General features: G+C 42.7%; 1 protein-coding gene across 5 annotated transcripts in view; it reads left to right on the forward strand.

Moving 5' to 3' along the window:
- The window catches only part of LOC126237143 (matrix metalloproteinase-24), a 169,375-nt gene that overhangs the window by 132,524 nt on the left and 9,937 nt on the right, over nucleotides 1–26,914 (forward strand). For 2 of the 5 annotated variants that reach the window (XM_049946974.1, XM_049946976.1), the window contains exon 9: nucleotides 524–3,240. The exons of 1 other annotated variant lie outside the window; for it this stretch is intronic. In XM_049946974.1, coding sequence (XP_049802931.1) covers nucleotides 524–669 — 146 coding nt within the window. In that variant the 3' untranslated portion in view covers nucleotides 670–3,240. Of the gene's footprint in view, nucleotides 1–288; nucleotides 3,241–26,914 lie in introns of those variants that run through there. 2 more of the 5 variants (XM_049946977.1, XM_049946978.1) reach the window with 1 other exon arrangement.

The following is a 26,914-nucleotide window of genomic DNA, read 5'->3' on the forward strand; positions in this document are numbered from 1 at the left end:
TCGGCCCCAAATGCATGGTTTCACAATTCTGTTGTGTGTTTAGTTTCATGTACGTTATATGTTCGTGCATCTGAACATAGTCTGTTGCACATTCTTTTCGTCTTATTCTTTCTTTGTGTCACCCGCACATAAACAAATCGAACACTAGTCGCACTTACACACTAGTAACAGAACTTCATACTCGGAGGAATGCTCCGGAACAACTAGAACAAAAACAACAACAAAACAGAAAAAAAACACGGGCAGTAACTCGTACACATAAAACAGGCTCATTTTTCTAATTTCCAGACGCAACTTATGCAGGACTGGAACGCCCTGTTGTTAAGTAAAGAAATTCTCAGTGCCATGAAAATAACATCGACTGAACATTTGCAAGCGTTTGGCGCTACAAAGAGATGCAAAACGGGAAGTGAGAGACAGAGACAGACAGACAGAGAGGGGGTTGTTCGAGAGGACCGCTGGCGGTCCTTTCGCTTTTAATGAGAGTCACGAGTCATGTGTTGTGATCGTGTGTCATACGCAGACGATAGCAACGTGGAGCCACCACGAGACACCAGGGCCAACCTTGGTAACCAGGCAGCGACGAAGGCGCCCCTGCCGGTCATTGTGGCAATCACGGCGACGGCAGCGCTCCTCGCGGCGATGCCCGGACATCTGCTGACGCACTAGCACATCTCGGCTGCACATTGCCACTTGCACAGACGTCACGGATCGCACGACAACTGTCTCTCTACCACAGCACCATCACCACCACACGATACCCTCCCTTTCCTCTCACTAGTCTGTAAGTTAATTTATTTACAACATCTTTCTTGCGCCAACAAGAAGTCGGCTGTGAACTACGAAGTTTGTTCTCAGTTCAGCATGACGATGGATCGTCATGCTTGAGATGGCCACGACTGAAGATAAAAGAGACTTGGTAACCCTCTCGGGGTAAGGTGTAAAGAGTCACTGTTTTTGTAAGTGTAAAAAGCATCGAGCATGTTGTGTCGGTTCTGAGCACTTATGTAACAATCACAATGCACTTGGAGTGGATCTGGATACTTAGTAGATGGGCGATGAAGTGAGTCAAGGAGTTAAACGAAGAGCTTCCGAACAGAGTGGCAACAAACATTTATTTTACTATGTAAATATGACAATAATTCAATACAAACTGCTTAGCTTTATATTAATATGGCTGTAGATGATACTCGGCACTAAGTAAACCAATACATATTATGGAAGGCTCCTCGACTTACTTGATTCGCTGCAGATTTTTCACGTTGTTACCCGTAAAAGATGAAAATAATGCACTGACCCGTCACATCTGTAAATGATCACAACTGAAACTACTAACGCATGCTGGAGACAAGACTAAGTACAAAATTCTCCGTCCCAGAAATATCCTGTGCCTCATTACTATCACTTTTGTAATATACTGAATGGATCCTTACTTATTTCAGACACGGATCACGAGATTACTCATCTCATAAGTCTGCTGCTGCGGACGTTACAGAGTTAGAAAAGTCAAATCCGGTAACTGTAGAGAAGAAGGACCATTTCGAAATTCTCAGGAAGATTTTTAATACTACAGTGGTTATTGTAAACTTTGTATGAGTTAAGTAATTTCGAGGAAAATATATAAACTAGTTTCTGAATATTTAAGTTCTGCGGAACAGAAAATCTTCACAGTTGTGCCTTAATCATTCCATGACGCTTTGTAGCGTGAGAGTTCATGTTTACAGCTCAGCAACGTCTGTTGAAGCTAGTCAAGAAACGAATAGCGTGAAGGATCAGTGCAAACACAAATGTTTACTTTTATGTTTTTCCCAGAAAACAGTATACATATATTTCAATAGTATGAGCCGATGTGTTTGAAGTTGTTGTAGGGAATACGAAAAATGCTTACTAAGAGAGGAAGACAGCGCAAGTACGTGTATGAAGAGTGCTCAGTTCCATACCGGTAATTCTCAGTCGGATTCTAAGAAGCACAACATGCTCCTATAAGGGACGATGAACGGGTTTTTAAGTGCTCTACTCAGGATTGAGGTAGCAGTGCCTCTGGAAACTCAGGGGGAAACATATTAACTGGGGAGAATAGCCAGATGTGCCTTTGCTTGTCTCCTCTTCAGCGAGGGGTGAAAGCGGTCGTTGAAGAATGGAGAGTGTTTGCTATTATGTCGCCTCCATGTTTTAATGCAGCTCGTTGGCCAACAATGTTCACGTATTCACCAGGATACTCCACGCAACAGTTTTAAATCAATAGGACAGCATATAAAATATTTTGCTCTCAAGTGCAAAAACTTTGCGCATCTCTGGAGAACGTATTCTTATGTCTAAGGCGATTAAATCAGTGGTAACCTTACAGAACAAATAACATAAAATTAACCATCGGGAATTCCACAATCTTGTCCCATCTGAGACAATAAAAAGTGGGGGAAACATGCCTGGTGAGAAAGTGGACAAAGTTTGCTCTGCATTCCATCCAAACATATGAAATGAAATATACCACGAACTGTGATTATTTTTGTATATATATATTATGTATATGTTTGTGTGAATGTGTTTTGTACATTGTAATGTTATGATTGGGCAGGGTCGGACAGTGACATAGTGTTTGGACTAGATCTCGGGGGCGGTAACTAAGGCAATGTCTCCTGGTGGACGTTTTCTGAGGAGTCCTCTTAAAGAGAGATTCCAGGTGTTGAACGTTGTTCTTGTGACAGGCCATAGTCCCACTTCGCCAGCCGGGGTTTGCAGCTCTGCCACTGTCCGGCCCTGCATTTGAGAGCATTGTTTATGTATATGTTCATGTGTATAACCTCTGTGCTGAATGCACATGTTCCTAGAAGTTGCGCCGACAACATGTCCTGTGTGCATCTGACAATACCACTCCACCAGCGCGTGTGGGCTCTGGACTGCAACAACGCCGTTGCCAACTAAGCAATATTTACGAGTAGGGCGGCAGACGAATAAATCTGACTGTATGTAATGTCTGTAAAGTTGGTAGTAGAGCACAAAAGTTGAAAAGCAATAGTAAACCCATGATTAAAAACAGTGTTTTAGATTTCATTTTTAGCAAACAGCTGTACACCGAACATGTTGTCTGAAACACAATAAACCAAGGTACAGTATTACCACTGTGCCAGATTATGCCTGACACAATAATGCGATGAACGTTTTTATTGTGAAAATGTCATTCATTAAAAAGTTATGTACATTATAAAATATAATAAAATATTTTGTTAAAAATTTAAATAAGTATCTATCTTTCTTATTTCCTTTGCAGATTCATTTTCTCATAGTGCTTAATGTCACACAGTAATTTCGAAATACAGTATAGAACCAATAAACAAATCTCTGCATTTTACATCAACTGATGATTGTACTGTAGAAAGTCAAACAGTTTATAATTGTGCTACTTATATTACAGTAATGAAAACCTATTTGTATAGTACAGGTTGTCACACCTACCTAACTTGCTTGTTGTAGCTCATTGTACAGTATCCTAGAGTATGCATGAAAAATTATAAAAAAGTATCACACAGCTAGTTTTCTGATAGTGCTCCTTGAACTAAGTCACTAACCATCAAAAAATAGATCCAGCTATGTAATTCAGACATTACACACTTGACACTGATCTACATCTTGCTCATTTTAGTTGTTCAAACATGAACTGTTTATCTTTGCAAGGATTTCGGTAATAACTCTCTACAATTGTCTTTAGAGGGATTTGAGAGATGGAAGGTAAAAATGTAAATAGTGATGAATCAATCAAACACAAAAAATTGTGGTTAGAAAGTATACAACGTTTTTAACTTAGTATTACATCTTTTCTTTATACCACAGTTGCATGTTAAATGTATTAATGCAGATAACACAGCACCTAACATACAAAATTAATCAGTTTGGAGTACATCATAGATCAAGCAACTGCAATAATTTTGAGGACAGGTTGAAAATCTGAAAAATTGCTACTCAAATAAAAATAAAGACAAAGAAACACAATGAAATAAGTTATGTACCTGTGTTGTGGATGATTTTGTATACTTAAAAATTCAGTGTATTAATGCAGATAACACAAAACCTAACATACTGTTTCTTTCATGGTAAATAATTTTTCCACAGAAGTACTGTATCACAGTGGTATTTGATAAGTCGACCTGATTTACGAAGTGTAAACACTGATACATAATGCATACATATAAGGTGTCTATATATGGACACTGGGGCTACAAAAAAAGAGTACTGAGCACAGATTTGTGTGTATATGTATTTAACTTAATAATTGTATGTACGAAAAAATACACCAAAGAATGAGGATCTTTTCCAACAGAATAAAACACTCTCTTTGAGATGTTGCTAAGAAGGGAAAATATTTTCGGAACTCATCTTACTTGTATATGAGCACTATTTTTATGCTAACCAATGGATAAAGTTTACATAGCACAGTACAAAGAACATGAAATGTGACACTGCTACTGAAGGAACAACAACAATTTTAGTTTTCTTTCACATGCTTTTAAAACTAATTTTGAAATGTCAGTTTAGGGAGACACACGATGTTAGTGTACTAATTGTCACAAAAATACACTACAAAATTTACCAAACCTCAATTAAATGGTAAATTATAGGGGACATTATACTTAAGTGTTCAACACTACTACTGGCACATCACTGAAGGCAAAAACAAAAATGCATGAGAAAAGTAGGCTGAAGTTCATGAAGAGGAGTTTTCTGTCAACCATTCTTTCATAATAGTCACCTGAGAGACTGCTGCTTCAGAATATTATTCAGACCATACCTAGCAAGCAATAAACCTTTCTTGAACTTGTGCCAGGCAAAGCTGAAAAGTTACAAATGATAATCTGGAATAGAAGCAGCAAGCACAGGGCACAATTCTGCACAAGGAGAACTAAAAGACATAATAGTAAGGGCTTGAATTAACAACAACAAAATGACTGATCAAGGTGGTCTCACATTTGGAAAGAATGTCACTCAGCTTTCCACATGATCATATTTCTGCATGGCCATCCTGTTTTCATTTTCTATTATTTCCTTGAATCAGTTCAGGCAACATTGCTAAAATACCTTGACCAATTGATATGAAATTAGTTTCTAATGACCTTGATGTTGAACACAATCTTTAGTTGTTCTCCTTACCTAAGAGGGGAGACATTTTCCCCTTTAGAGTAGATGAACACAAGGGAAGTAGCTAGGGTAATAAATTAATAAATATACAGGAAGTGAGAAAGAAAGTGCTGTAAATTATTGAGTGCTCTACATAGGCATAGATATTTCCCAAATGATTAGCTGGCTGACAGGCTTGTCCACATTTGAATTAGGGCATACTGTCTTGTTGTGTGCACTATAGTTCTGACGTTGCTCTGATACCAGAACATCTACCAGAACACCTAAAATGGTCACGTATCAGTACTTTTATCATTCAGTGTGTCCAAACAGCAGTGTTATAACATAACTATTTGTCTTTAATTATTACATGCCTCAATCTTGTTTTTTTGACTGAAGAGCATTTAAGCAGCATTGTTTAATACTATACCTCCATTGTACATAACACAAGCAGATAAATATTAGATATGCTCTAGAAAGAGTACAGCATAGAGTACATAGTGAACAAGCAACACAGAAAAGAATATATTATAGACCAGCATTTAACAGCTCAAGTTGTAAATTAGAATGTACAATGATGTATTATAATTATGAAAGTAGTACTCCAACAAAAAATAAGTAAGGATCACTAGGACACTGTATATACACAACATACTACATAACATTCTTAGAGGAAGCATGTTTAACAGGTTTGATTCCCAGAGTTGGACTTCATTTAAAGAAGGAGAATGTGAAACTAACTGTGAAATGTTGTTAAGCAGCATGATAACATCGCAAAGTTAACGGTGTTTGCATGTTGTAGTGAAATCTGCTTGCATTTCACTTTTATAGATTTAATTAATGATACACAAAAGAACATTTCAGTCACTCTTGTGACACAGGCTGATGTGTTACCTTTAGGATCAAACTTTGAAATTAATACATGGCTTACACCTAGCTTCTTGAGAAGAGTTTGAAAATTTTTGCTAGTAACTTTATGGTTTCCACACCTCTGGAAAGACTCATTCTGCAGGATGTGTATTACGATTTCACTTGTTGCTTTAACTACAAAATACAGTATCAGTAACTTTGATTGTGTCTTGCGTCCTGCAAATATCTATCGTACACCAGACCATATAACTCTAAAGCAAAGAACCCCACATTTGTTTAGGTGCAACTGCTTAATGAGTGAATTTTACCCAATGATTATTACATTTATCCTTCTAACATAAATTACAAACCTTTCTCACTTGTCAAACAATGCAGCTTAAGTCTCAAAAGTAGTAATACTTATGTTAAGTGACTCATATATTTCTTTGACCCATAATGACCGTATTCAGTATGTACACAAACTCCATATGTATACCTTATATAAGAGTATTATATAAGATATTCAGTGGTTTATTCTAGTGAACAATACAGCCTCATTCACTGCAAAAGGCCAGCCGAAGTGGCCGTGCGGTTAAAGGCGCTGCAGTCTGGAACTGCAGGACCGCTACGGTCGCAGGTTCGAATCCTGCCTCGGGCATGGATGTTTGTGATGTCCTTAGGTTAGTTAGGTTTAACTAGTTCTAAGTTCTAGGGGACTAATGACCTCAGCAGTTGAGTCCCATAGTGCTCAGAGCCATTTGAACCATTTTCACTGCAAAAATTTCTTTCAGAAACCAGATTCCAGTGCTTGCCAGAAACTTCTACAAACAGCTATTCTAACCTGTGGGCCGACCCCCCGTTTTTCTTTAATTTTAAGCACCAGTTCTTTCAGTTCTTTGATTTACTCAACTACTTTCAGAAAACTATACCCAAATTTCATGTATCGAAAAATTAGTATTACTTTCTGTCCCTGTAGGCAATTTAAATAATGCATAAGCTACTTTATTGATTTCACTACTTGTATGTACTATGTGAATGTTAAACTGTTGTAACAATTACATTCATCAAGTTAAGCAACTATTTTGTAACGGGCTGTGCATGACTATACAGTCTGAGTGAACTATCATTTAGTGTCTAACTAACAAATTTGGAATTTCTTCAAAACTCAGGTCATTGTGAACGTTTCTTTTTCTGTGACCAAATAGGAACATTCACAATGCTAGACCAAACGATTAGTGAATGCTATTGTGTCCACCTACTGGATTTTCAACCTTTTCAAGCTGATATCCTCAGCTTCAGTCCCATATCCAAGGCACCTGTTACTGTATGTAATTCCTTGGTGAATTCAGGTTGGCCAAAATATTCGAGTCTCAAATCATTTATTTTATTCTCTAGAATTACTCCTTACACTCTTCAGTCTATTTCCATTTCCAAACATATTTCAGTAATTGATCCATTGGTACACAAAATCTGACCAGGTTGAGAAATATTTTAAATGTATTCTAGGCCTAGATTCTGCACATTTCATGATAGCATCTATTTTCTTAGGATTCGGGATAATACCATAATTACTGATTAAGTGGCCCATAAATATTAGTTCAACACAACGGAAATGCGCCTGCTCGAACTTAAAACATCTTTTCCTTGGGTTTTTCCAATACTCTCTGCAGTGATTCTATGTGCTCCTCCCAGGTTTTTGTGGCAATCAAAACACCACCCACATACACCGAGGTGCCAAAGAAACTGGTACAGGCATTCGTATTTAAATACAGAGATATGTAAACAGGCAGAATACGACGCTGCGGTCAGCAAGGCCTATATAAGAGAACAAGAGTCTGACGTAGTTGTTAGGCCGGTTACTGCTGCTACAATGGCAGGTTATCAAGATTTAAGTGAGTTTGAACGTGGTGTTTTAGTCTGTGTACAAGCGAAGGGGCACAGCATCTCCAAGGTAGCGATGATGTGGAGATTTTCCCATTCGACCATTTCACGAATATAGCGTGATTATCAGAAATCCGGTAAGACATCAAATTTCCGACATCGCTGCGGCTGGAGAAAGATACTGCAAGACCGTGACCAACGACGACTGAAGAGAATCGTTCAACGTGACAGAACTGCGACCTTTCCGCAAAATACTGCAGATTTCAATGCTGTGCCATCAACAGGTGTCAGAGTGCAAACCATCCAATGAAACATCAACGATATGGGCTTCCAGAGCCGAAGGCCCACTCTTGCACCCTTGATGACTGCACAACACAAAGCTTTACGCCTCGCCTGAGCTCGTTAGTACTGACATTAGACTGTTGATGACTGGAAACATGTTGCCTGGTCAGATCAGTCTTGGTTAAAGTTGTGTCGAGAAGATGGACGTGTATGGGTATGGAGACAACCTCATAAATCCATGGACCCTGCATATCAGCAGGGGACTGTTCAAGCTGGTGGAGCCTCTGTAATGTCGTGGGGCGGGTGATATGGTACCCCTGATACGTCTAGGTACGACTCTGACATGTGACACGTACGTAAGCATCCTGTCTGATCACCTGCATCCATTCACGTCCATTGTGCATTCCGACGGACTTGGACAATTCCAGCACGATAATGTGACACCCCAAATGTCCAGAATTGCTACTGAGTGGCTCCAGGTGCACTCTTCTGTGTTTAAACACTTCTGCTAGTCCCAAACTCTCCAGACATGAATATTATTTAGTATAACTGGGGTGCCTTGCAACGTGCTGTTCAGAAGAGTTCTCCACCCCCTCATACTCTTAGAGATTTATGGACAGCCCTGCAGGATTCATGGAGTAAGTTCCCTCCAGCACTACTTCAGACATTAGTCGAGTCCATGCCACATCGTATTACGGCACTTATGCGTGCTCGCGGGGCCCTACACGATATTAGGCAGGTGTACCAGTTTCTTTGGCTCTTCAGTGTATAATAGCAACTTTGACTGTACCTCCTCACCTAAAGTTGTGTCAAGTGCTCTGATAAATTTAGCGTGAGAAATGTTGGGCCTGGAAGGTAAAACTTTAGATTTATAACTTTTACCATTTAACAGGACCAATGTACACTTCTGTGAGTCTTAGACATTTGTAACCTGCCAGTAGGAATCAGTATAGTACATAGAGCTAAAATATATCACGCTTTGGTGTCGAGTGGGCGATCTCTCTCTACCTCAATTTAGTGATTCAGAGTCGTTCTCTCTAGCACTAAATAAACATCGTCACTGGGCTTTCTTACGAGAACCGCTGGGTTGTTAAATAAACAGTTGCGTTTCAGTAATGTTCCGCTCAAGCGTTTGATATATCTTGTCTTCAGTAATCTCTCCAATACTCAAGGCTACTGATTAGAAAAGTTCGCCTTTTATTTCATATCAGTTTACGTTTGCACACTACTAGAAAAGAAATGAGAGCCCTAATGGACAAAGTCATTTTATAGAACACGAAATGACACGTAAAAGGAAGGTGTGATAAATTCAGAGCAAATGAGACGCAACAGTTACACTAGAAAGTTCGCAAGCAGTCTCATAATTACACAGCGTACCCACCTCTGGTGGCAATGCTGTTGTGTATTCTTAATTTAAACGACCATAAAGGTGCCAAGCGGTTTCCTGTGATAGACTGGGGCAAGCATCTTTAATCTTTTGTCGCAATTCAGTAATGGTTCCTGCAGGCTCTGGGAAACGAGTGAGTTCGCATTAAATCATGTGCCACAAATGTTCAATAGGCGAGACATTTGTGATCTTGTTGATCAGGACAGCTGTTGTACACCAGGAAGAGGAGGTTGCGTAGCAGTAGACGTATGCAGAAGTGCTTTGTCCTGCTGGGAAAAGTGTATCACCTTCCTGTCGAAGAAATGGCGCTAGCATGGGGATAACCGGCTGATAACCGGCTACTTTGACCAGCAGAAAGCCTAACGTGACCGTGAGTTGTAACTGATGGCCCCTCTTGCCGTGAAACGTGGGATGGAACCTATGTGTCGTGATCGAATGCATTCTGGAATAGGCACGTCGCCACACGCGTATGTCCAGTATTCACATACAGACAGAACCTACTCTCGTTGCTGAAGACAACAGAGCACCATTCCACTTTTCAATCAACTCTTTCATGATACCAGAGCCGCCATATTTGGGGGTGTCGTGGTGACAGTGGTAGCCTGGCCTGTGGTACATGTGATCTCAGTCCTACTGCAATAACACAGTTTCCGGTAGTCATGACGATACAGCAAATGGAACATGTGCTTAGATTTCGACCCTGGATGATGTTCAGTCGGCCAATGCTGCTCGCACAGTGCGTCGATCTTGGCGTATGCCTGTTTTACGTGAAGATCCAGAACCTGGTCTGCAGATGAGGAAATTTTCCACAGACCACCGCTGAAATCAGCGACACATTACTGGTACATTGCGCCCAACACGTGCAGCAATCCGTCGATACATCCGTCCACTTTCCCGCTGGCTCACAATGTCACTCAGTTTGAGTGACTGAAGCTATTCAGAAGGAGTACATACTCGTCGGTAGAGCATGGTTTTAGCCTAGAATGAACGTTGGAAAGAACAGTTCATCTCTAAACTCAACACAGTTACTGCTTTCAGAGCCAAGGCAGAAGGTGCACAGGCTGGCCTCCCGAGTGCCATTTGAATGCCAGTAGACGCGACAAATGAAACACTAACACCAAACCCCTCAGGGCACACATATTGTACCCTGGCTGTGGCTACTAATAACTAACAACTATTGACCTCTCAGAGAACACATGTCTATACTGATGTAATATAGGCCTATATCTCTGACATCGATCTGTTGTAGAATTTTAGACATGTTTTTTGCTCGCATATCATGTCATTTCTGGAAACCCAGAATCTACTCTGTAGAAATCAACATGGATTCCGGAAACAGCGATCGTGTCAGACCCATCTCGCTTTATTTGTTCATGAGACCCAGAAAATATTAGATACAGGCTCCCAGGTAGATGCCATTTTCCTTGACTTCCGGAAGGCGTTAGATTCAAAATGGCTCTGAGCACTATGGGACTCAACTGCTGTGGTCATAAGTCCCCTAGAACTTAGAACTACTTAAACCTAACTAACCTAAAGACATCACACACATCCATGCCCGAGGCAGGATTCGAACCTGCGACCGTAGCGGTCGTGCGGTTCCAGACTGTAGCGCCTTTAACCGCTCGGCCACTCCGGCCGGCCAAGGCGTTAGATACCGTTCCGCACTGTCGCCTGATAAACAAAGTGAGAGCCTACGGAATATCAGACCAGCTGTGTGGCTGGATTGAAGAGTTTTTAGCAAACAGAACACAGCATGTTGTTCTCAAAGGAGAGATGTCTACAGACTTTAAAGTAACCTCTGGCGTGCCGCAGGCGAGTGTTATGGGACCATTGCTTTTCACAATATATATAAATGACCTAGTAGATAGTGTCGGAAGTTCCATGCAGCTTTTCGCGGATGATGCTGTAGTATACAGAGAAGTTGCAGCATTAGAAAATTGCAGCAAAATGTAGGAAGATCTGCAGCGGATAGGCACTTGGTGCAGGAGTGGCAACTAACCCTTAACATAAACAAATGTAATGTACTGCGAATACATAGAAAGAAGGATCCTTTATTGTATGATTATATGATAGCGGAACAAACACTGGTAGCAGTTACTTTTGTAAAATATCTGGGAGTATGCGTGCGGAACGATTTGAAGTAGAATGATCATATAAAATTAACTGTTGGTAAGGCGGGTGCCAGGTTGAGATTCATTGGGAGAGTCCTTAGAAAATGTAGTCCATCAACAAAGGAGGTGGCTTGCGAAACACTCGTTCGACCTATACTTGAGTATTGCTCATCAATGTGGGATCCGTACCAGGTCGGGTTGACGGAGGAAATAGAGAAGAGCGGCGCGTTTCGTCACAGGATTATTTGGTAAGCGTGACACCGTGACGGAGATGTTTAGCAAACTCGAGTGGCAGACTCTGCAAGAGAGGCGCTCTGCTTCGCGGTGTAGCCTGCTGTCCAGGTTTCGAGAGGGTGGGTTTCTGGATGCGGTATCGAATATATTGCGTGCCCCTACTTATACTTCCTGAGGAGATGACGAATGTAAAATTAGAGAGATTCGAGCGCGCACGGAGGCTTTCCGGAATTCGTTCTTCCCGCGAACCATACGCGACTGGAACAGGAAAGGGAGGTAATGACAGTGGCACGTAAAGTGCCCTCCGCCACACGCCGTTGGGTGGCTTGAAGAGTATAAATGTAGATGTAGATGTAGAATAGCCGCTGAAGCTGCTTCATCTTTTTGTCTCTCTAACTGAAACCAAATCCTCAGTTATTTGCTGGACGTATTCCAGTCTCTGTCTTCCCCTTCAGTTTTTACCCTCTACAGCTCCCTCCAGTATCGTGGAAGTCATTTTCTAATGTCTTAACAGATGTCCTACTATCTTATTCCTTCTTTATGTCAGTGTTTTCCTTATTTCCTTTCCTCGCCGATTCCGCTCAGATCCTTCTCATTCCTTCCTCTATCATTCCACATAATTTTCAACATTATCCTGTAGCACCACATCTCAAATGCTTCGATTGTCTTTTCTTCTGGTTTCCCACAGTGCATGTTTCACTACCATACAATGCTGTGCCCCAAAGGTACAGTCTCAGAAATTTCTTCCTCAAATTGAGACGTATATTTGATACTTGTAGACGTCCCTCGGCCAGGAATGCCCCTTTCTGCCAGTGCTAGTCTGTCATGGGTTATATTACAGCTTAGGTAGCTAGAATTCCTTAACCTCATCTATTTCGTGATCACCAATCCTGATGTTAAGTTTATCGCTGTTCTCATTCCTGATACTTCTCACTATTTCGTCTCTCTGTAGTTCTTCTGTCTTCCTGTAATTCTTCTTCACTTTCACTGGGATAGCTATGTCATCAGCGTATCTTATCTGTGATACAGGTTGTTGGGTTGTTTGGATGAAGAGACCAAACTGCGAGGTCATCGGTCTCATCGGATTAGGGAAGGACGAGGAAGGAAGTCGGCCATGCCCTTTCAAAGGAACCATCCAGGCATTTGCCTGGAGCGATTTGGGAAAATCACGGAAAACCTAAATCAGGATGGCTGGACGCGGGATTGAACCGTCGTCCTCCCGAATGCGAGCCCAGTGTGCTAACCGCTGCGCCCCCTCGCTCGGTATCTGTGATATCCTTTCACCTTGAATTTTAATCTCACTCTTGAATCTTTGTTGTATTTCCGTCATAGCTTCTTCGAGGTATAGATTGAACAACATCCCTGTCTTACATCCTTTTTACTCCGAGCACTTCGCTTTTTGTCTGCCAGTTTTATTGTCACCTCTTGGTTCTTGCACGTATTGTGAATTACCTGTCGTTCCCTCTAGCTTACCCTTATTGTTCTTATAATTTCCAACGTCTTGCACAATTTTACACATCCGAGTTCCTTTTCCAGGTCGACAAATCCTATGAAGGTGTCTTGATTTTTTTTTTTTTAGTTTTGCTTCCATCATCAGCTGCAACGTCAGAAGCGCCTCTCTGATGCCTTTTCTTTCCTAAACCCAAAGTGAACGTCAACTACCAGATCCTTAGTTTTCTTTTCCATTCTTCTGTATATTATTTCTGTCAGCAACTTGGATGCATGAGGTGTTAATCTGATTGTGAGATAGTTCTCGCATTGTCGGGTCTGGCTATCGTCAGAATTATGTGCATGATATCTTTCCGAAAGTCTGGTGGTAGATCTCCAGTCTCATACATTCCACACCCCAATGTGAATAGTCGTTTTGTTGTCACTTCCCCTGTTGATTTTAGAAATTCTGTTCGAATGTTATCTGTCCCTTCCGTCTTATTTGATCTTAAGTTTGCCAAACCTCTCTTAAATTCCGATTCTAATACTGGATCCCCTATTTCTTCTATATCGGCTACTGTTTCCTCTCCTATCACATAAGACAAATTTTCCCCCTAATAGATGCCTTCAGTGTATCCTTTCAACCTCTCTCTTCTCTCCTCTGCATTTAACAGCGGAATTCACTATTCACTCTTGTTGTTACCGCCCTTGCTTTTAATTTTACCGAAGGTTGTTTTGCTTTTTCTATGTGCTGACTCAGTTTTCCCGACAATTATTTCTTTTTCGATTTCATCACATTTTTCATGAACCCATTTAGCCTTAGCTTCCCTGTAGGGAAGGGACTTGTATTTCTGCATTCCTCAGTTTCCTTGAACATTTTTCTTCTTCCTTCTTTCGTCGATAAACTTAAGTGTTTCTTCTGTTACCCATGTTTTCTTTGCATTTACGTTGATGGTACCTATGTTTTTCTTTCCAACTTCTGTGATTGCTCTTTTTCGAGATGTCGAGATGTCTATTCCTCTTCAACTGAACTGCCTATTGAGCTGTTCATTATCGCAGTATCCATATCCACCAACTTCAAGCGTATCGCTTCATTCCTTAACTTCTTTGCGCATTGATTCTTCCTGACTAGTCTCTTTGAACTTCAGCCTACTCTTCATCGTTACTAAACAGCGATCTGAGTCTATATTTGCTGCTGTGCGCTCCTTACAGTCCAATATTTGATTTCGGAGTCTCTGCCTGACCATGATTTATTCTAATTGAGATCTTCCGTATTTCCCGGCTTTTTCCAAGTATACCTCCTCCTGTTGTGATACTTGAACAGAGTATTCGCTATTACTAGCTGAAATTTCTTGCAGAAGTCAATAAATCTTTCTCCTCTCTACCAAGCCCATATTGTCCCATAACCTATTCTTCTACTCCTTCCCCTACAGCCGCTTCTTCTAACTATCTTGTAAATTTTGGGAATCTATAAATTTCTTCTCTATCTCTTCCTTCTACCACTATGTTAGTATCATCATAACTAGGTTCCGCTGTAATTATCCAAACCTTATTTGCATGTTATGGAAATTCCCCAGGGTCACTACTAAATTTTATTCCCATTCTCCACCTCTCATACTTAATACTCTTCTTGCATTTCGCAATAGGCATACTCACTTCATTATTTCACAGTGAGTGTAAACCACGTCAAATATTTGCATCTAGTTGTGATAACACACTTGGAAATGCATGTACTCTGTTCGGAAATTCGTGTGGGCTTGCCCATATATATTTCTGTCCACACTGTCAGTTAATTTTGTTATTTCCTTTACTTGGATCGTAGCCTCCTCCTATTTATCCATTATACATTACCATAAATTCTTACTAATGAAACTAACGTCTTTTTATAGTCAGTAAACTCAATATTGGATACTTCTTGTCTTCTACCTTTCACTGTAGCTCTAACCTGAATTGCGTTTTTGATTTCCTTCTCCTCCATTAGTTCGTCTCTTAGTACTGTCTTCCTTGACATCGAACAAATACGGAATTGCATACCTGTCGTTCTCTGCACTCCTCCTAAGGTCTCGTCTCCATCTGCAGTACTTGTAAAATTGGAAATTCTTCACGATAAATGATGACAGCCAAAACAGTTGCAGGATAAAGATTTATTAAAATTCTTGACCACGGTTTCGGTATATCTAAATATACCTTCATCAGAAGTAAAATATCTAAAATTACATCCTGCAATGGAGATTAATAAAACAATTGTGCCAAAGGCGTCGTCAGTAGTTAAAACATCATCTCCATTTATACAACATGATTATGGACAGAGGGTCGATGCGAACACAGCTTAGCATCAGTACTTCGCCTATGATGTAATTTTAGGTATTGTACTTCTGATGAAGGTATATTTAGATATACCGAAACCGTGGTCAAGAATTTTAATAAATCTTTATCCTGCAACTGTTTTGGCTGTCATCATTTACCGTGAAGAATTTCAACAGTTGCTGTTTCAGCCATGTTTAAAATCTTGAAACTGGAAATTTAGACCACTTTTGATAAGGTGAACCACTACTGCCGCCCATTCTACTGGGGTATTGGCATCTCCTCGTCGTCCTCCCCAATATTTGCATTACCTCTGTTATTTATCGAAAGTGGCCTGTCCTGTCGCAGGTATCTTTGGTTTTGTGGCTGAAAATCTCGCCTACATCCTCTAACATTGTTAACATATTTATGCACAACCTGTCCAAAATTCACCTAATGTATCCTGTTTCCCTTCTCATTTCGTATCATTTGCATCCTCTTTACGCAATTTGGTTTTCATTAACTAACAGAATTCTCTTGAGACATGTATAGACAATCTTACTAGACTAAACTTTTTATCCATTCTTCGATGTTGTCCCAGAATTTGCTATTTAATTTTTTCCTAGCCACACAAGGTAATCGAATAATCAAGACCTCAAACAAGTGAGCTTAGTTAATCCTTACACACTGATGCTTTGCTTGATTTATGTTGCATTCTTTGGAATTCCTATTTGCGCCCCATGATTCATTATACAAATTTGGAGCGAATAATTGTAATCTCAAATGTTGTTGAACTGTAATCTCAAATTCCATTCTTCTCCCGCCGACGAGAACTTGACTTTAAATTCTCGCTCGAAGTGAAAGTGCTAAATCTTTTAATATTTAGTAGTCCCAACTGCAACACGAGAAAACGGACAGTTCTTTTGTCATTCAATGATAATTTCCCCTGAAAAGTTCATAAAAACAGTTCGGTACAAGATGGTTCTTCCCGTGGGGATCAAAGACAGTGAACTTTATAGTCCATCCTTTATGCAGTTTAAATCTAAATTCCACCCACCATTGGCTATTACGACACTGGCGTCTCCCAGCTTGACCGAAATCATTTTCCAAACCCCTTTGTGGAACATTTTGAGTCTCCTGCAATTATTTGGTTATTTCAGAAAGTTCTTTCTAGGACTACATATGTTAGTGGTGGGTTAGTTTCTGAACTATCCAAATATGTACACCTGCAATGCCAGTAACTAATTTTGTTAAAAAAATGCTCCAGTCGCCATTAGACAAATTGACTTTCAGTTTATAGAATATTCGTTTCTTGATCTAACCCCTTTGATATTACTTTGAAATTTTCTGTTTTATTTCGATTTTCTTCACAAACAGAAACATTGGTCTCACTTAAAAAGCAGTTAATTTGATGGATAACTGTATATTATTATCTTTCTTTAGTGACTACTTAACTAGTAAACAACATAGTATATGAGCAACTTCTTGCACATCATCCACCTCTTCCTTCCGTCTACTTTCCGCGTCTTCTTCTCCTTTTTCTTGCGACCTGCTTCTTGTCTTTCTGCTCTTCTTTACGTACCATTTTCTCGCGTTTCTCCTCCTCCTCCTCCTCCTCCTCCTCCTCTGCAATTCACATAGCCTAGTTCTTCTGTACGTTCTCCTGTTCGCTCATTATTGAGTACGCTTAATACCTATTATTCCAATAAATTTAAAATACCTACTGGTTTAAATTTAACCAGCTGAGGATGCTTTTCATCTAAGAGATAAACCAGATATAAATAAATGTAGTGCACTACAACATATATTTACTACAGTCAACAAATCATGCGAATTAATTTATACAACGATCTGTCAAGAGTGTGAATAGCCAATTTTCGCAGCGCAGACAGCTGCAAGACGTGCGGGAAGAGGTCCTGGAATGTACTGACAGGGACGTGAAGCCACGCCAACTTCAGTGCCGTGGCTGGTTGCGCTCTATAGTGCGAACAGCTCAATCCAGCTGGTCACACAGATTCTCGACTGGGTTTTAATTAGGGGAGTTCAGTGGTCAAGGGAGAAAGGCAAAATGATCTCGGTGGTCTTCGAACCACACACGTACACTGCGAGCTGTGTGAGACATTGCAGTGACCTGTTGGTGCCGAGGAAAAACAAACTGCATTTGGGAGTTGACGTGGTCCCCAAAGGATAGATGTATACTTATGTTGAGCCATGGTGCCATCCAGAATGACGAGGTCACACAGGAACTAGCCCATATCGCTCCCTCCTCCGGTCTGGACCCTTCCGACAATTGTTACAGGGTGTTTGCTTTCAGACATTTCACGCCATACACACCATAAAAAGTGATTCATATGAAAAGACCACTTGTTGCCACTCAGCGGACGTGCAGTTGCGATATTGGCGTGCAAATCCCAGTCTTCGTCGGCCAGCGTAGGTGTATGACCCACGTGCCCGCCGCATAGCCCCATACGCAGCAAAGTTCGCTGAACAGTCGTTGACGAGACACTGTTGGTAGCCCGGTGGTTCATCTGGGTTCCGTACACATCTCTGCAGCCGTCTTCCACTCCTGTTAGTTATGGCCCGTGTTGCGCCACAGTTGCCTAAGCGCCGATTTCAGACAGCGGCATTTTGCCTTGTATAGTGTACTTTAATCACGGCGGCACGGGAACAGTTAGCAAACTTAGCCGTTTTGAAAATGCTTCCACCCTTAGCCCGAAAGCCAATGGTGATACCGTTTTGGGCCGGCGGGGGTGGCCGAGCTGTTCTAGACGCTACAGTCTGGAACCACGCGACCGCTACGGTCGCAGGTTCGAATCCTGCCTCGGGCATGGATGTGTGTGATGTCCTTTAGGTACGTTAGGTTTAAGTAGTTCTAAGTTCTGGGGGACTGATGACCTCAGCAGTTAAGTCCCATAGTGCTCAGAGCCATTTGAACCATTTGATACCCTTTTGGACGGCAGACAAATCTCTCCGTTTCTACTGTGCACAAAGTTTGCTCATTAATGGTTTTGAGTGTAATGAAAAGGGAAACTAAAATGAATAAATTGAACTAAAATTTAATTTTAAAACAGACTGAAACAACAAACTATTTGTATGGGACTCAGCAAGATGGACTGCAGAGATCCGTATTTAAAAATATGTCCTGCACAGATAAAGCTCGCAGAAAACTCTTGCTCCGTAATCAAATTTATATATTATATTACTAAACAACAAACTCTCAGTTCTTTGCTACTAAGCACAGGGGCGATTTCTAGAAGTCGGTCAAGGGAGGGGGGAGCTAATTGGGGGGGGGGGGGTTTCAGATGCTTCAAATGGCTCTGAGCACTATGGGACTTAAATTCTGAGGTCATCAGTCCTCTAGACTTAGAACTACTTAAACCTAACTAAGGACATCACACACATCCATGCCCGAGGCAGGATTCGGACCTGCGACCGTAGCAGCCGTGCGGTCCCTGACTGAGCGCCTAGAACCGCTAGACCACCTAGGCCGGCTAACCTAGGGACATCACACACATCCATGCTCGAGGCAGGATTCGAACCTGTGACCGTAGCAGCAGCGGGAGGGGGTTTGGGGGAATGGAATATGGCTTAACACAAGAAGAGTTGGGGTCCTCTACCGACAAACTGGTAAAATTTGGTGTTGCTTAAAATAGTTTTTGGCATCTGTTTTAGAGTCCAGGGTAAAAAATGTGTATTAATAAATAATAAGAAGCCTATTTTAAGTTAAATGATATTTATTGGTTTAGGTAGTAAGCTATTTGCCGCTCTTATTCTTTTGTTAAAATGTGTTTTGAATACATTCAACCTATATTGCTACATAATTATAAAAAAAGATTGAATCTGTTGGAGTAACATATTCGCTGATTTCTGAAGTAATTTTATCTAGTGTAAATATGACAAATCTAAAGTGTACAGTGAGAACTATTTACGTGTGCAACAACGAGGACACAGCGGGAATGCATTTACATCTGTTGGACGAATGTTATGAAAACAAACACTCGAAACCGACGTTTCACGTAAGTCACATGCAACGAAAATCTGTAACGCAACCATATGTGTGTGGCGTGTTTATAATTATGTTTTATTTATATTTTAGGACAATTAATCCATAATACACACCAAATGTCATAAAGAAAGCGTGTAAACCGTCTGAGGATGAATCACAACGATTCGAAACCGGTAACGGTTTCCTTTGAATAAAGAAATTGAAAGTAAATTTGTAGCTGGTTGCTGTCCTAAAACCATCAACATTTGTCTTCAAACAACAGCCACGGTCTTCATTGCTCCACAAGAGTCACAACTGTAGTTTTTAATGAAACTGGCGTGGAATAGTGTCTGCACAGTTAAGTTAGAAGCAGCAGTAAAACAGGACCGTCTTACACTTGTTCAGCATAACATTGACTAACGTATAGCAAAATACCGCGGAAATCGTATTGACTGTAGTCTCCACGACATACGCTTTGTGGCCAACAACGCAAGGGGTTGTTTTGTTCAGATTTTAGCGTCCTCTCTGCATGGGGAGATGTGTGTAGTCATGGTCAGATTCTGTTTTTCATCAAGCCAGTTCTGTTGTCCTTTGTCCACAGACATGTAGAACAAATACACTGAAGCGCCAAAGAAATTGGTATAGACATGCATATTTAAGTACCGTACATAGTTATGGAAACAGACAGAATACGTCGCTGCGGTCGGCTACGCCTATATACACTCCTGGAAATTGAAATAAGAACACCGTGAATTCATTGTCCCAGGAAGGGGAAACTTTATTGACACATTCCTGGGGTCAGATACATCACATGATCACACTGACAGAACCACAGGTACATAGACACAGGCAACAGAGCATGCACAATGTCGGCACTAGTACAGTGTATATCCACCTTTCGCAGCAATGCAGGCTGCTATTCTCCCATGGAGACGATCGTAGAGATGCTGGATGTAGTCCTGTGGAACGGCTTGCCATGCCATTTCCACCTGGCGCCTCAGTTGGACCAGCGTTCGTGCTGGACGTGCAGACCGCGTGAGACGACGCTTCATCCAGTCCCAAACATGCTCAATGGGGGCCAGATCCGGAGATCTTGCTGGCCAGGGTAGTTGACTTACACCTTCTAGAGCACGTTGGGTGGCACGGGATACATGCGGACGTGCATTGTCCTGTTGGAACAGCAAGTTCCCTTGCCGGTCTAGGAATGGTAGAACGATGGGTTCGATGACGGTTTGGATGTACCGTGCACTATTCAGTGTCCCCTCGACGATCACCAGTGGTGTACGGCCAGTGTAGGAGATCGCTCCCCACACCATGATGCCGGGTGTTGGCCCTGTGTGCCTCGGTCGTATGCAGTCCTGATTGTGGCGCTCACCTGCACGGCGCCAAACACGCATACGACCATCATTGGCACCAAGGCAGAAGCGACTCTCATCGCTGAAGACGACACGTCTCCATTCGTCCCTCCATTCACGCCTGTCGCGACACCACTGGAGGCGGGCTGCACGATGTTGGGGCGTGAGCGGAAGACGGCCTAACGGTGTGCGGGACCGTAGCCCAGCTTCATGGAGACGGTTGCGAATGGTCCTCGCCGATTCCCCAGGAGCAACAGTGTCCCTAATTTGCTGGGAAGTGGCGGTGCGGTCCCCTACGGCACTGCGTAGGATCCTACGGTCTTGGCGTGCATCCGTGCGTCGCTGCGGTCCGGTCCCAGGTCGACGGGCACGTGCACCTTCCGCACCTCTCGCAGTGTCCGGAGCAAGTATGGTGGGTCTGACACACCGGTGTCAATGTGTTCTTTTTTCCATTTCCAGGAGTGTAAGACAACACTTGTCTGGTGCAGCCGTTAGACCGGTTACTGCCGCTACAATGGTAGATTATTAAGATTTAAGTGAATGTGAACGTGGTGTTATAGTCGGCGCACGAGCGATGGGACACAGCATCTCCGAGGTAGCGATGAAGTGGCGATTTTCCCGTGCAACCATTTCACGAGTGTACCGTGAATATCAGGAATCCGGTAAAACATCAAAGCTCCGACATGGCTGCAGCCAGAAAAAGATCCTGCAAGGACGGGACCAACGACGACTGAAGAGAGCCCGTCAACATGACACAAGCGCAACCCTTCCGCAAACTGTCTCAGATTTCAATGCTGGGCCGCCAACAAGTGTCAGCGTGCGAACCATTCAACGAAAGATCATCGATATTGGCTTTAGGAGCCGAAGGCGCACTCGTGAACCCTTGACGATTGCACACAACAAAGATTTACGCCTCACCTGGCCCCGTGAACACCGACATTGGACTGTTGATGACTGGAAACATGTTGCCTGGTCGGACGAGTGTCGTTTCACATTGTATCGAGCGGACGTGTACGGGTATGGAGACAGCCTTATGAATCCATGGACCCTGCATGTCAGCAGGTGACTTTTCAAGCTGGTGGAGGCTCTGTAATGGTGTGGGGGGTGTGCAATTGTAGTGATGTGGGACCCCTCATACTTCTAGATACGACTTTGACAGGTGACACATACGTATGCATCTTGTATGATCACCTGCATCCAGTCATGCCCATTGTGCATTCCGATGGACTTGGGCAATTCCAGCATGGTAATGCGACACCCCACTCGTCCAGAATCGCCACAAAGTGGCTCCAGGAACATTATTCTGAGTTTAAACACTTCCGCTGGTCACCAAAGTTCCCAGACTTGAACATTATTGGCTGAATCCAGTCTTCACGTGCGTGCTGACTCCATTGCCTCACAACAAAGTTCTGAACACACGGAAAAGATGAAATGCACGCCTGAGCAGGAAGACACTGCCTGCGGAAGTCAGAAATCCTTACAGGAGTCTCTGTACGCCATACAGACATAACAGCAGAACACTATCCGTCGACTTCTTCTTTTTAAACCAGCAAGAGATTACTTAACGACGTAGGTGGCAGATGACATCGTAGGACCCAGTTAAGAATTTGTAGCAGGGCCATGTAGTTTAGACTTCTAAATGTGGTTCGTTATGTCGTGAACAAGCAATATGTATAGGTAATAGTGTATCTACAGTTTTGTAGGTTGAGGAGAAATTGATCAATGAGAATTGAACCGATTGTAAATATGCCACTGTACCCGTAAATGCGATTTCAGCAGGCGACGCCAGACACTCCACTCATCGGGCAGTGATAAATAGCAGGGCTTCATCTCGATTAATCGAGGCGACGCATTGCTGACTGGATTCGCATTCTGGAGGACAGCGAACAATACCGCTGACGACGCCTAGATTTAGGTCTCCCGTGATTTCTATACATCGCTTAAGTACGGATGATTTGAAAAGGCACAACTGATGTCTTTCCCTACCCTTATCCAGACCAAAGTTTTATTCCATCTCTAATGATCCTGTCGTCTAGAGGACGTAAACTACTAATCTAACTTCCTTGGAGTGTTGGCACCACATCTGATCATTGCTATAGAAGCGTCTTTGCATGCTACCACACACTGAACGCAAGTGGTGGGGCAGTGGCCTGTAGGAATGTTTTCCTTTGCAGATCAAGACGTGATAGCACCGACCTCCTGTCCTGGGACAACGTCGGTCGTCACGCGAGTGGATTGTGACAGTCTCATGAACATAGTATACGTGCTGAGTAAGCACATGGGCGAACTGCTCTCTGACCGGAATGGTAGAGGACGGTTCCCCAGAAGGCCGAGAAGTCGTTTCCCAGAAAATTTCCTAGTAGCCGACAATTCACCCCAGACAGACCTGTGTTGGTACAAGAAGTTCGGAGACCAGGCACACAAGTTAACTTGTCGTGTGCCTTCCCCAGTGGTAAACGACAAGAGGATCTAATTGCTCCAAATATACAGTCGTAGTCCTTGCGCCTCTCCATCACAGGCCGCATGACAGGACCCAAGTTTTTGGTGGACACCGGTACTGACCTACGTATTTTCCCGTGGGCCCGGTTACACAAATACCGACCGGCCACCTCGTTTTGGTTTTCCGCGGATAATAATTTAACTGTCTCGACGTACGGGACTCAGCACACCGAACAAGACCTGCCTTGGCGTGGAATTTCACAGTAGTGGTTGTGAGCGAACCAATAATCGGAGCCGATTTTTTAGCGCATTATCGTCTGCTGCCAGATGTCACCTAAGCTCTTGCAATAGGCTACATCACTGGGCTATCTGCCCATGGATTTCAGTGTACCGCGACAGTACATTGCGCCAAACTAATCCAGTCAAAGGGCAATGGGTACGCAAAAAACTTCTGGAACAGTTTTCTGGTATCTGGATGCCTCCTGGAGCCCCACGAAAGGTATGTCACAACACTATACATTATATCAACACTATTGCAGGCCCACTGACTTCATGAAGGCTCAAACGTCTTGCCCCTAATCGATACACCGTTTCCAAGGCGGAATTTAATACTGTATTGAAGAAAGGCACCATTCACCCACCTAGCGGACCTTCATCGTCACACCTACATTTAGAACCAAAGAAGAACGATGCATGTTGACCACGTGATGATTACCGTGCACTGAATTATAGGACACTACTTGGTCGCTACCCTGTTCCACTATTGAGGGATCATAATTTTGCATTATGTTGGGAAGAGTCTTTGGCGTACTAATCGCGCAACGGCATATGCACAGATTCATGTGGCTGAAAGACACATTCCGAAAACGGCCATTATAACGCCGTTTAGTGTATTTGAAAGCTAGTGTATGATGTTCGGATTGATAAATGCCGTGCAGACATGGCAAATGTTCATAGATTTAGTTTTATAAGTATGCATTATTGCATATTTGAGGCAAAGCGTCTTGACAAATAGAGAGTAATGAGGAACACCTCAAAGTGTGTTTATGGCCAGGCAGAGATTACCATTTTAGACCACCTCGTATCATCAGGCGGATCACTGCCATTACTGGAGCAAGTCGAAGCTATTTTAAGTATCCCATGGCCAGAAACTGCTAATAGACTGCGAAGATTCCTGGGAGGTCTTAGTTTTTATCGATGTCACCTACCTCATGCAGCAGAACTCCAAGAGTCTCTTATCTCAGCGTTAGCTAGTCCTAAGATTAAAGATAAAATGTCAGGCTGTGGCCAGAGTCAACGTTCGGAGCAGCTAAGAAAAGTATAGCAGATGAAGCCCTTCTAGCACGACCCACTTTAGAAGCACCTCTCGCGCTCATAATGTACTGATGAGCCAAAGAAACTCTTACACCTGCCTAATACCGTGTAAGGCCCCCGCGAGCACGCCGAGGTTCCGCAACACGACATGGGATGGACTCGGCTAGTGTCTGCAGTAGTGCTGGAGGGAACTGACACCATGAATCCTGCAGGACAGTCCATAAATCCGTAAGAGCACAAGGGGAGGAGATATCTTCCGAACAGCACGTTGCAAGGCATCTCAGATATGCTTAATAATGTTCATGTATGGGGACTTTGGTGGCCAGCGAAAATGTTGAAACTCAGAAGAGTGTTCCTGGAGTCACTCCGTAGCAATTCCGGTCGTGTGGGGTGTCGTATTGTCCTGCTGGAATTGCCGGAGTCCGTCGGAACGCAGAATGGACGTTAGCGGATGCAGGTGGTCAGACGGGATGCTTAAGTACGTGTCACCTGTCAGAGTCGTATCTAGACGTATCAGGGGTCCAATATTACTCCAACTCCACACGTCCCACACCATTATAGAGCCTCCACCAGCTTGAACAGTCCCCTGCTGACATGCAGGGTCCGTGGATTCATGAGGTTCTCTCCACACCCGTTCACGTCCATCCGCTCGATACGATCTGATACGAGACTCGTCCGACCAGGCAACATTCTTTTCAGTCGTCGTTGGTCCCGTTCTTGCAGGATCTTTTTCCGGCCGCAGCAATGTCGGAGATTTGATGTTTTACCGGATTCCTGATATTCACGGTACGTCGTACGGGAAAATCCCCACTTCATCGCTACCTCGGAGATGCTGTATCCTATCGGTCGTGTGCCGACTCCAACACACGTTCAAACTGACTTAAGTGCCATTGCATCAGTAATAACCGATCTAACAACTACGCCAGACACGTGTTGTCTTATATAGGCGTAGCCGACTGCAGCGCCGTATACTGGTTGTTTATATATGCCTGTATTTGATTACGCATACCTATACCAGTTTCTTTGGAGCTTCAATGTAGATGCAAGCCCAACGGCAGTCAGTGCTGCATTGCAACAGAATGTAGACGAAGCCTGACGGCGTCTCGTGTTCTTTTCACGAAAACGCTCTCCCGCTAAGCAGTAAAGGAATGCCTGTGATCGAGAGTTGTTGGCGGTTTATGAGTCCATTAAATATTTTCTTACACTGTTGGAAGCGAGAGATTTCGTCATTTACACAGACCATAAACCCCTAACCTATGCCTTTCGACAAAATAACAAGCGTTCCCCGAGGCAATACAATCAAATGGAATTCATAGCTCAATTCACCACTGATGTAAGGCATACATAAGTAACTCACAATGTAGTGATAGCCTGCCTGTTACAGGTGAGCGGTATCATGAAGACAGCGGGCTTAGTCAGCTAGTCTAAGCGCAAGATTCTGACCGGTTAGGTCTTCAACTTAAACCTGCAGACGTTCCAGCCACAAGCGGCAAAGTGGTACTGTGATATTTCGAATGGGAATACTCGTCCGTTCGCTACGTCGGCGCTACGCAAGAAAATCTTTAATAGCTTGCATCACTTATGCCACCCTGACGTGAAAGCAACAATTAAATCAATAGTTAGCCATCTGAGAGGCCTGAAATATAGAAGGACTTTCGAATATGGGCTCGCGCATGCTTACAAATCAAGTGCAGCAAGGTATCTCGCCATGTTCATGTGTCGATAAGCAATTTTGCAGACACGACATCAAGATTAGTGCATATTCATGCTGATGTCATAGCTCCACTGCCTACTTCAGAAGGACAACGTTACCTGCTGACAGTAATATACTGTTTTACGTGCTGGCCAGAAGGCGTTCCGGCGTACAACAGTTACGCTGAGACGCTAGCCACTGCATTTGTGTCATACATTGTCATGATCTAATTATAAGCTATTTAGGTATAGTAAAAATGAAACTACATACATAAATATTCAAAAAATAAAAGTTAAAAAATGAATTGAGTCATAGCATCCTTGGATATAACTAAAAAATAAGCTATATAAACCTTGACCACCTAATAATTCTCGTTTTGGTTGCCTGCTCCAAATAACGGTGGACAGAGGATGGTATTTCGAATCCGACCTATTTGCGCAGCTAAGTAAATTTTGCGGCGTTGAGAAAACATTCGAAATCCTCGTAATCGGCAAGATAAACAGAGGCGGTGTTAGTCGTAGAAGAACCTTCACACCCGCCTCATCCACACAACCAGACGAAATC

This window comes from Schistocerca nitens, chromosome 2 (assembly GCF_023898315.1).
Source record: "Schistocerca nitens isolate TAMUIC-IGC-003100 chromosome 2, iqSchNite1.1, whole genome shotgun sequence".
Taxonomy (NCBI): domain Eukaryota; kingdom Metazoa; phylum Arthropoda; class Insecta; order Orthoptera; family Acrididae; genus Schistocerca; species Schistocerca nitens.